At 34.7% G+C, this 10,096-nt stretch overlaps 2 protein-coding genes across 3 annotated transcripts; one reads left to right on the top strand and one right to left on the bottom strand.

Annotated features, from left to right (window-relative positions):
* The first annotated feature begins 2,236 nt into the window (after positions 1–2,236).
* LOC111375638 (putative per-hexamer repeat protein 5) lies at positions 2,237–3,693 on the top strand. The gene is made up of 3 exons (XM_022998496.1): positions 2,237–2,284; positions 2,695–2,822; positions 3,444–3,693. The coding sequence occupies exons 1-3, from the start codon at positions 2,237–2,239 to the stop codon at positions 3,691–3,693; spliced, it is 426 nt and encodes a 141-aa protein (XP_022854264.1).
* Positions 3,694–5,091: 1,398 nt separating this feature from the next.
* Positions 5,092–7,064, bottom strand: LOC111375647 (adenylate isopentenyltransferase 5, chloroplastic-like). Of its 2 annotated transcripts, none has more exons than XM_022998505.1 (2): positions 6,743–7,064; positions 5,092–6,613 (listed from the first exon to the last, which is right to left on the bottom strand). In XM_022998505.1, the coding sequence occupies exon 2, from the start codon at positions 6,601–6,603 to the stop codon at positions 5,611–5,613; it is 993 nt and encodes a 330-aa protein (XP_022854273.1). In that variant the 5' UTR covers positions 6,604–6,613; positions 6,743–7,064; the 3' UTR covers positions 5,092–5,610. The 2 variants fall into 2 exon arrangements, with proteins under 2 accessions (XP_022854273.1, XP_022854272.1); XM_022998504.1 differs by having other exon boundaries at positions 6,751–7,064.
* Positions 7,065–10,096: the final 3,032 nt, after the last annotated feature.

Genomic DNA, 10,096 nt, shown 5'->3' with positions numbered 1-10,096 from the left:
TGAATCCTGAATGGAAATTGAAACTTGTTAAATTCCGCTGTGCATGTTTAAGTAAATTCCCAACAGATATACCCACGTGACAGAGATATCTCCTGAGGGTACAAACTGTCCCTACTGCACGAGATATCCAAAATCTGCTTGCCGATCCAATTTTGGCTAGTAAATCCTCTTGTCAATAAATTGGAGCATGATGCAAGTCTTAGAAGAATATAGAAGGACTAGTACCAGAAGAATGGGGAAACGATTTGAGAAGTGGAGACGAATGGTGACACAACAGAAGGGGAAATTCTACGTTGTGAGAGTTTGTATTAGAATGCTTCTGTGCTGGGACAAATAGTACTCTCAGAATTACAACGATAGTCGATATATATGTAGAATATCTGGTTTGTTTAGATTATTCTATTATCTATAGTCTAGTTGTGCATATTACCTGATTTTCATCTTTTCCTTTACACACATTTCATCCTCGCAAACAGCGATGGACGCAATTTATTTCACTACACCACGATAGAGTTGTTGAGAGCATCTGTTGTTTCTGTACAAGAGTTGGAATGGTAACTAGAAGATCATCTTTCCCGAATGGAAGACTTTATATCAAATATTTTTGTTCTTGCTACTTTCGAATTTCTAGCTTCAGGTAAAGACGAGCGAATTGTACAGAATTATGTAGGCCATCTAGCAACAACTATGGAAGCTATAAAGTAACCTTTGAATATGGAATAAATCAATCTTTATTTCAAAATGTTACATTTTTTGTTTCGGCTTTGTTCGTGTATGTATTCTACAACCTAGTGCACCATGCATAAAAGTGTATTTGCCTCTTTTTAACATTATAATACTGTCGCATCTGTAATTCAGCATGTACCTATTGCATTTAAAGAGACGTGACATTCATTGCGCCATGCATAAAAGTGTATTTGCATTTCGGATTAATGTTATTTGCAGTCGCTCACTACCTTAATCGCCTTACGTTAGTGAGCGACTGCTAATAGCATTACTCCATTCCAATTTATACGTACAAATCTTATTTAACTCCATTTATGTCCAAAAATCTACCATATGAATGGAAGAAGACGACTCAGAACAATGCATCAGGATAGGTAGTTTTCTAATGAATCTTCCTTAGTAAACATATATGGAACTCACATGGCAAATTAGTGAAAGCAAGGTAAATAGATAACTCTTTGTATCAATCAAAAATAAAAATAAGTAAGTCTCTTATTTTGATAGTAACTTAAAAATACTTTTTAAAAAATAACATTAACTCATAAGTAATTAAATAGGTTTGGTTTAAAATAAATCCTTCTCAATCGAAGTTAAGAACAACTATTTTGATAGTAATTTAAGTTACTTAAAATAAGTAATTTCTTTTGCTTAAAGATATATGGATGGTTTTGTGTAATATCCACAAGATATATATAGGTCAAGGAATTGGAAAGGAGCATCATTGCTGAATTAATTTGGGGTAGTAGACTTAGTGGACCATTTGGGCTGCAAAGAAGTAACTAACCCATATTTTTCATTGAATTTTGACCCAAGACGTGTCTGAGTACCAACTCATATACAATTGGCACATGAAAAATATACACGAACCAGATGGAGGATTCTGCTTGCATGGACCTCACCCCTCCCCTTCGTCTTCCCCAACCCCAACCCCATCCCCGTCCTCGTCCTCGTCCCCGTCCCCAAGCCCAACACACACAAAGGATGAAAACTTGTGCTATTGCTATCCATAATCACACATAATCTTACTTTTCGGAATGAGTTGAGGTCGTAGTCGTAGACACTATAAATGTAGAAGCCGCACTAATTGTGGTCAGGGGCGGACCTGGAGGGGGGGGGGTTAGAGGGGCAATTGGCCCTCAAGATTTTGAGAGAAAAAAAAAATTTTGCTTAGCTATTTTTTTTTCCTTAGCTTTTTTTATTAGAAGATACCTTATAAATTTTATTTTTGGCCCCCTAACCCAAGTCGTCTGGGTCCGCCCCTGATTGTGGTTATCATCAAGACCAATGTTATGGGCTTCTGAAATATAAAGAGACCTCCCAAAGTTGATCATTATGATAGCTACGACAATTATGATTGGGAGGTTCCTTATGAGGCACTTGAAGATAATTTTTCTTACTATTATTGTCCATGTCAATATCTCTTATCTCTATTGTTTTCCTTGCAAAGAAATAATCTTGTTACGTTTGACCGACAACAGTCCAAGAACCAAGGTTTTGCTTGGCTTTTAATATGGAAAAGGACGGAGAAAATTACATATTGGTCGAACATGCCAGGAATGTACTTTCCAATTATGGTCAAGACCATTTTTTGTCTGGTTGAATAAGGACGGTCAATGTATTCATCTATGTTGACGTCACAAATATCGAAATCCAGTACCGTGCATCGCATGGCCTCATCATTAGTGATATGTGATTAGATTCATGCTATTATGTACAATTATGATTAATATCATCCTACTTAATCTTATCATACTCATTCATTTTAAAAAATTGTTTTCTATATCATGAGTTTGAATTTTGACAACACATGGTTGTCAACCGTATTTGTACACTTAACCTTTTCTTTTCTTTTTCTATTTTTTTCATCTTTCAGTGATAATCTGCCGGTGTCCATCTGTATGATTTCCGTGTAAGTTTTTCTGCACCTATGACATGATTCTTATTTTGTGAGAAATTTAAAACTTGTAGGGTCTTCTCTATTTTCACCTCTTGAGTGTAGAAGAAAATCCTCCCCTTTTAACCTCAATATCTCGTTTGACTATATGTTTGTGGCCACTCAAAGGAACAACTGTTGTCATAGGACTGCATCTACCACAGTACTACTATCAAATTCTTGCATTTTAATATGGTAAAATTTTGTTTAGCACCCATTTGTTAGCAGTTTTTCATCCCAAAAAATCAAATTTTTTATCGTTATTTTAGTATTCCAACCGTTATTTTTGACTTCTTTACTCACAAGTGGGACTCACTTTTTTCTTTAACGGTCAAAAAATCAATTATCATAATCACTACCGAACAGACCATTACATACATATATAATTAATCAAAATATCTAACACATACGCAATTTTTATAAATAAAAATATTTGAATTTGAACTTATTCTCTTATCAACTTTAATATCATGATAATTAAGAGGTTGCCAGATCTTAATTAGTTGTACATGTTGAGTTGAGAATCAAAGATTCCCATAAAAGGTCATGAACACTTCTTCTTTCCGAATTGGTAATGCCAAGTTAATCCACTATTATAAAAAGTTGATTTGACCACTAATTTGTGAACTTGTTAAGTGAAAAGCAATTCCACAGTAAAGAACCAAAGATGTCTTTTCTATCTTGTGTAGCTAGCTAGGTTGGTCCAAAATACTTTTAGTGAGTGGGTATATATGTAAAGACGGTCATTGGAAAAAAAAATTATAATATTATAGTTGGAATCTAGATTAAGACATCATATTTTCATGGTTGGTTCCGGGTCCGGGTCCGGGTCCGGGTCCGGGTCCGGGTCCGGGTCCGGGTCCGGGTCCGGGTCCGGGTCCGGGTCCGGGTCCGGGTCCGGGTCCGGGTCCGGGTCCGGGTCCGGGTCCGGGTCCGGGTCCGGGTCCGGGTCCGGGTCCGGGTCCGGGTCCGGGTCCGGGTCCGGGTCCGGGTCCGGGTCCGGGTCCGGGTCCGGGTCCGGGTCCTACCAATAGAATTATTTGAGCCTTTTCTTCTATGCCCTTGTAATTTTTCCTCGTAGAACCCTAGGCAAAGAATAAAAAATATTCGAATTTTTGTACCAATTTAATTAGTTCTGCGCATGCATCAAACGTCTGGAAAGGAATATTCATCTTCTATGTGGTTGTCACTTATTGTCCGTACAAGTAGTACGAGTGCTCTGATGAGTGATATTCTTATGTAGTCAATGAAATTTGTATGATTGAGAGAACTTATAAGTAAGTTATAACATGAGTTTGCGAAAAACAGGTAGGAAGAGAACTAGAGAAGATTAAAAATAACATGCAAAATCAAGAAATAATTGAATGTTTTACATATTGAAAGTTGTCGTCGCAATGGAGTCATGGCGGCTCAGCCAATTACTCAAAGTTCTCAACTATTTCATTTTCTTCTTGGGACCTTGTAATTTTTTTCCCATTTCGGCCATAATTGAGATCGTTTGATGCTTCCTTTGTTTATCTTATTGTCGTTTGAGTCTTCAATTGCTTGACTAATCCACCTTAATACAATTATTACCTTTTAGCTTTAAACAAATGCAGCAATCTCATGTTGCTTAATAATCTAATTTGCACTTAATTCATCAGAGCTCGTGCATATTCATTTTGGTGAAATATAAGAGAATCCAATTCCATTATTTTATTTAATCAATAAACTTTCGGTGGTGATAACAAAAGAATTTAGGGAATTGAAGAAAATTTCTTTTTTTATCTAATACCAAAAGAAGAATAGAATAGTTCACAAGATCCATTAATTTACCTCATTCAAAACCCTAAAGTGGTTAAAAGAAAGAAATATTCAAAACCCTCGTGTGGTTTGCGATGAGATATGGGATTCGAGGAGGAATTTGTCTCAAAACCTCAAAAACTTCGAAATATTTCTTCAAGATTAAAGCTCCAACCACTCAATAAATTTAGAAAACACTGTACATATATTCCAATGCCAGTATATATACATATATATAATCGACTCTTAGATGCACCATAGAGTTGTCAAATCCGAGAATAAATACAGCTCATATTAAAAAAAAATACTATTACAAAATAAATACTCAAAAAGAGAAGAACAAAAACGCCACTCCCTTTTGAGGGTGTCTACATATTTTAGTAGACAATTATTATCACCAAAAATGCTACTTACACATTTTTTTTTTTATGTACGGATTTACACGTGTTGGAATGACAGAATTTAATTGGTGATTTAACTTTATTTTTTATTCAAAATCCAATGAAATATTGGTAGTTGACATTTTACAAATCATTATGTACATGTAAGCGTTTCTCATCACATCACAAAATATTGTGTCCCCACAGAACCTACAATTTGCAATGTGTACGGATTTACACGTGTTGGAATGACAGAATTTAATTGGTGATTTAACTTTATTTTTTATTCAAAATCCAATGAAATATTGGTAGTTGACATTTTACAAATCATTATGTACATGTAAGCGTTTCTCATCACATCACAAAATATTGTGTCCCCACAGAACCTACAATTTGCAATGCTAACCCATGTCCGAAAATTAAGCTCGTGCAAGTTCGGTCTATGATCACAAGAAGTATAGTTATATCACATGAAGTGTGATTTCTGAGCTTTTACTTTTTTCTCTATTTTGCACCAATTCCATCCAAAATATGTACTATGTTTATTCATTTTTAATAAAACCTGCAACACGTTGTAGTTTAATTAAATAGAAAAAGAAATTAGAAGAAGCCCAACACAGATTTCTGAAATGCTTCAAGCTGTACGGCCCCCAAATCTAGGTACTTCATGACTTGACAGCAACCTTTGTAAAGTAGAAAAGGTAACCGTAGATTATGGGTGTCTGCTACGTGGCCTTTACGAAGATTTATCTCCAAGGCTGACGCTGATCATTGATAGGTGGGATCCTATTAGCGGATGGCGGCTGCGACTGAGGTGATGTTTGTGGTACCGATGACGGCTGCTGTGGTCATGGGTGGTGGTGTTGTTATGGCTGATATGAGATTGATGTCTTGTTTGTGGAGGAAGCAGCCAACAATTCGGGTGCTTGGCCCGGCCACAATCCTTTCCCAAGCTTCATCAGCCCCCACCCCACGTTTGAGGAATGCCTCCGTCGCGTCGAGGTGGTGCATATTCCATTTCAGTTGGTTCTGGAGCCTAAGAATATTTTGGTGTTGACGAGACGCCAATTTGCAAGTGTTTTCTTTGATTTTATAGATTGCCGCCTTAAGAAGCCTAGCCCTCGTTTCATCATCATCAACTGACTCATTCCTGAAATATTCATCCATTTCTGGCACACCAATGGCACGTTTGATTCCCCGTGTATAATTTGCCTCGAGGTCGAAAAATTCCCTAGCTTCATCAACCAAACCTGTGTCAACCATTTGATCAACGCGTTTCGAAACAAATGAATGCAGGATTGCCATAGATGCATTCACCCAAAGGAAGCAACATTCATATTTTGATTGAAACTCTATATCATCATTCACCAATGCCTTGATGTATGAATTCGAGCCACCGGCAATTATCGGCAGCCGGCCTTTTCTCATAATGGAATCAACTGCTAGAGATGCATGGTGCACAAAATCATCAGAAGTGAAGTCCACATCAGGATCAATTATTCCTAACAAATGGTGGGGAATTCCACGACACTCTTCTTCTTTCACTTTGTTTGTTACTATGTCAAGACCTTTGTACACTTGCATTTTATCCGAATTCACAATCTCTGCATTAAAACGGGTGGCTAAATCAATGGAAAGTCTTGATTTACCCGTCCCCGTTGCACCAACTACTATAACAACCTTGTCCTTTTGGCGCCGCGGAATAAATTGATCCATGTGAAGTCCCTTTGGAAAATTTAGAAGGGGCTGTGCTTGTTTGCAGGCAGGCAGTGAAATCATCATGTTTTTTAATCTGTGTGCAGAAAGTGCAATACACACTTCAAAAAGATGATAGAAAAAGAAAAAAAAAATTTGTAATTTTTTCTCAACGATATATGCAGATACACGAGAAAAAGTAATAAGTTATGGAGGATAACTATACGTCTATACCCATATATATCAGAAGATGTGGCAAAATGCAGAAGAAAATCTGAAAATCTGTGAAAGCCCTTTCCTGTTTTTGCTTCCTGAAAAAGTTTTGATGAAAAGGAAATAGTAGAACAGTTGGAGCAGCGTATAATCAATATAAAGAAGAGAAGAAAGTATTTTCTGCATGTTTATGCTGTGGTATTATCATGAGCACCTCTATGATATATAAAGACAGAAGAAAAAGAGAAAAAGCATATAGAGAAAGTGAAAGCTTTGTGTTCATAAGAAAGACGAATGTGCATAGCTAGTTACATGTTCTTCTTTGTATCCCCTGCACAATTCCTGGAATTGGACTGGTATTTATGGAGATGAAAAGTGGCAGCCATGCATATTTCTTATGCAGACTGTCAACATGCATTATTTTTTTTCGATCATGCTACACAAAAAGACTTAATGACAAGGTTAGAAAACAGGAAGACACGTGGTGGAGCATCGTTAGACAATTTGGAAAAAAGATTACCCACACAGGTTTTCTTTATGCTACAACGTTTACCTTATAGCAGTTCACGTATTATGCCACTGTTTTGGTAGAAATTAAAATTAGATTTTTAATAGACTTTGATAAAATTTGATAAAATGTTTGTTAGAAAAGTTGTGGATACTATGAAGTATATGACCAAAATTAATTGTGGATTTGATTTAAATTTGACTTAAATTTTTTAGCTGTGCCAAGCATGGGCTATAGATAGATTATATATTATATTTTATAGAAGTTGGGCTAAATTAGGTGAAAATATTCAATCATAACACCAGGGTGGTGCTATGGTACAAATCTCAAGTGAGTCAAGTCGAATATGGAAGAAACATTATTTAACCAATAAAAATTTGCTCTACCTCTTTTAATCGATTCGTATTTTAGAATGGAATTTCAAACTTTAATACATGGTGCAATGGTACCCCTAGTTTATCAAGTGAATAAAATAAGATTGATAATAATAGGTGGATGACAAAGCTATATTAACATTATAATTCACGACTCTAATTTACTTTTTATTCACACATTTTGTATGGCTCATTACTAATGTCAAACATTGATTTAGAGCATGTTTAGCTTACAATATAATATAAATTAATCAAACATACTTTTTATCTGCACATGTTGTAAGATCATAATTTACTACTCGTTTATTATCCATATATTATGCAGAATCCAGAACTTATAAGAACTTAAAAACACTACTAAACAAGCACTTCATACACCTTTTTTTGCGACACAGTGTTTGTCTATTTCCAAAAAAAAAAAAAAAAAAGGCACATTTTTAAGTTATTAGTGTAAAATAAGTATAGTTATTTATCAACTTTCCGTCAAAAACAAGTTTGGATAACTTACATTTCTCTCTTAATTTTTACTTAAAAAAAAAAGGGAAAAAGGAAAAAGTTAACATCTTCATGAGATACAAGTTGACCCCAATGGATAGTAATCTAGTTGTGAAGATATAAGCTACATGAGAATAGAAAATTGGACAATAAATGATGCGCACACACCACTCCTGTGCGTGTGTTTAAAAGATTTCAAGTCCAGTGGCGAATCTAACCTTAAGTTTGGACACGACTACAATACAAATATACATGAATTTATCTTTAAAAAAAAAAAACTAACAATACAGTGGACATTTTCAAGGGCAGACACTGGCTATAGCACGGTGGAGCCCATGCTTGGATCCGCCCTATTCAAGTCTACACTTGGGACAAGAGTTGAAGGCTTTATTATTCTTATATTGAGTCCTTTGTATGCAGATGATGCTTTTGAGTTCTGATACATATATGATAATAACGACGACAGATAAACTTGCCACAAATTGATTATGAACAGACATGGAAGAACTCTTACATGAATAGTGATTATGAAGGTTAATATGATCCAACAAAATATTACACATGTTGCATGATGTAGAGATTTACGACATATAGATGTTATTTCTTTTACGTTTTAGTTCCCAAATCCTCTAGACTAAGTAATTTATTTGTATGGTATCTATATTAAAGTAATTTTTTTTTTTTATTTCTATAAGAATAAATACTCCATGACGTCGTAGCGGTTTGAGTTATAATTAAAAAAGTATGTTATTGTCAGAATAAGTAACTTAATTTTAACTGTGATTAATAAATGAAGTTACTGCTTAAAACTTATGTATTTACTTACTAGTAAATTTAGCTATTTAAATATAATTAAAATTACTGTGTCTATATACATGTTCAGGTAACTTATTTTTCTCCAAGTAAAAGTTTCTTGTTCCCATGCACGAGAGATTGTCCTTTGTTGTTACTTTTTCCAGTATCACCTCATGGGCAGTAGCTTTTTTCTCAAATGAAATGATTTTTAACATCTCTATGTTTGGACCCAACGTTACAGGAAAATGCTTTTTGTATATAATTATTTACATAATGTTTTACACCACTACGGTGGGGTGTAAAAATGTAAATGGGGAAATTATTTGATTGGTGTAATTTTGATCCAATTAAATATCGGTACATCATTTGTTGGTAAACCATTATATAAGTTGTTATGTACATATAGCACAACCGAACATGATACGTATTTTGAATAATCTTACTTGTACATAATGGAGTTATATAATGATTTACATACAAATGCTATGTCAAAAAGAAAGTGGAAAATATATATATATATATCACCATTATCTCACTATATCATGTGTATGTAAACCATTATACAAACTATTTTATACATGATACATGTAGCACAAACATAGAATTTTGAATAAGGACAAAGAAATTTCATTATCACGATGGATCGGAACATTATTTTTTATGGTTTTAGCTCAAACAATGAACCATGCAACCAAGCAGTCCAAACCTTTCTTTTAGAACATCTTCAATGGTGGTACAAAATTGGATGTAAATTTGTATATTCAAAATCATTTCTCCATTCTTATTTACATTTCAATGAATCTAAATCCAAATTCTACTCCAATGGGGCGATTATATTTTCCTCGCATCTCTCCATTGGAGAGTTTTCGACCACTTTGAATATCTAAATCTCTATTTTATACCATCATTAGAAATGCTCTTACATGGCTACGTACTCGGGTTACAAACTCCTCGAGCTATAGAAGATTGGCAGTGGTGAAGTCCATCCCAAACTAATGTGCAAAGCACTTTGAAGCAACATTAAATTTTTTTTTATACCTTATTACAAGCATTTCCTATCTGTAAGAGAAGAATTCAAAAATGACGTTTGGCATAGTGAAATAACGATAAAAAAAAATTAATTTTAATATACTTAAAATCTGTACCAAACAAGCACTAAGTTCTTTTTTTCTAACTCATGACATATATTCTATTG

The sequence above is a fragment of the Olea europaea genome, unplaced genomic scaffold (assembly GCF_002742605.1).
Source record: "Olea europaea var. sylvestris unplaced genomic scaffold, O_europaea_v1 scaffold1395, whole genome shotgun sequence".
NCBI classification, from domain to species: Eukaryota; Viridiplantae; Streptophyta; class Magnoliopsida; order Lamiales; family Oleaceae; genus Olea; species Olea europaea.
Note: the sequence above shows the minus strand (reverse complement) of the source record. Positions and strands in the feature narration are given on the sequence as shown.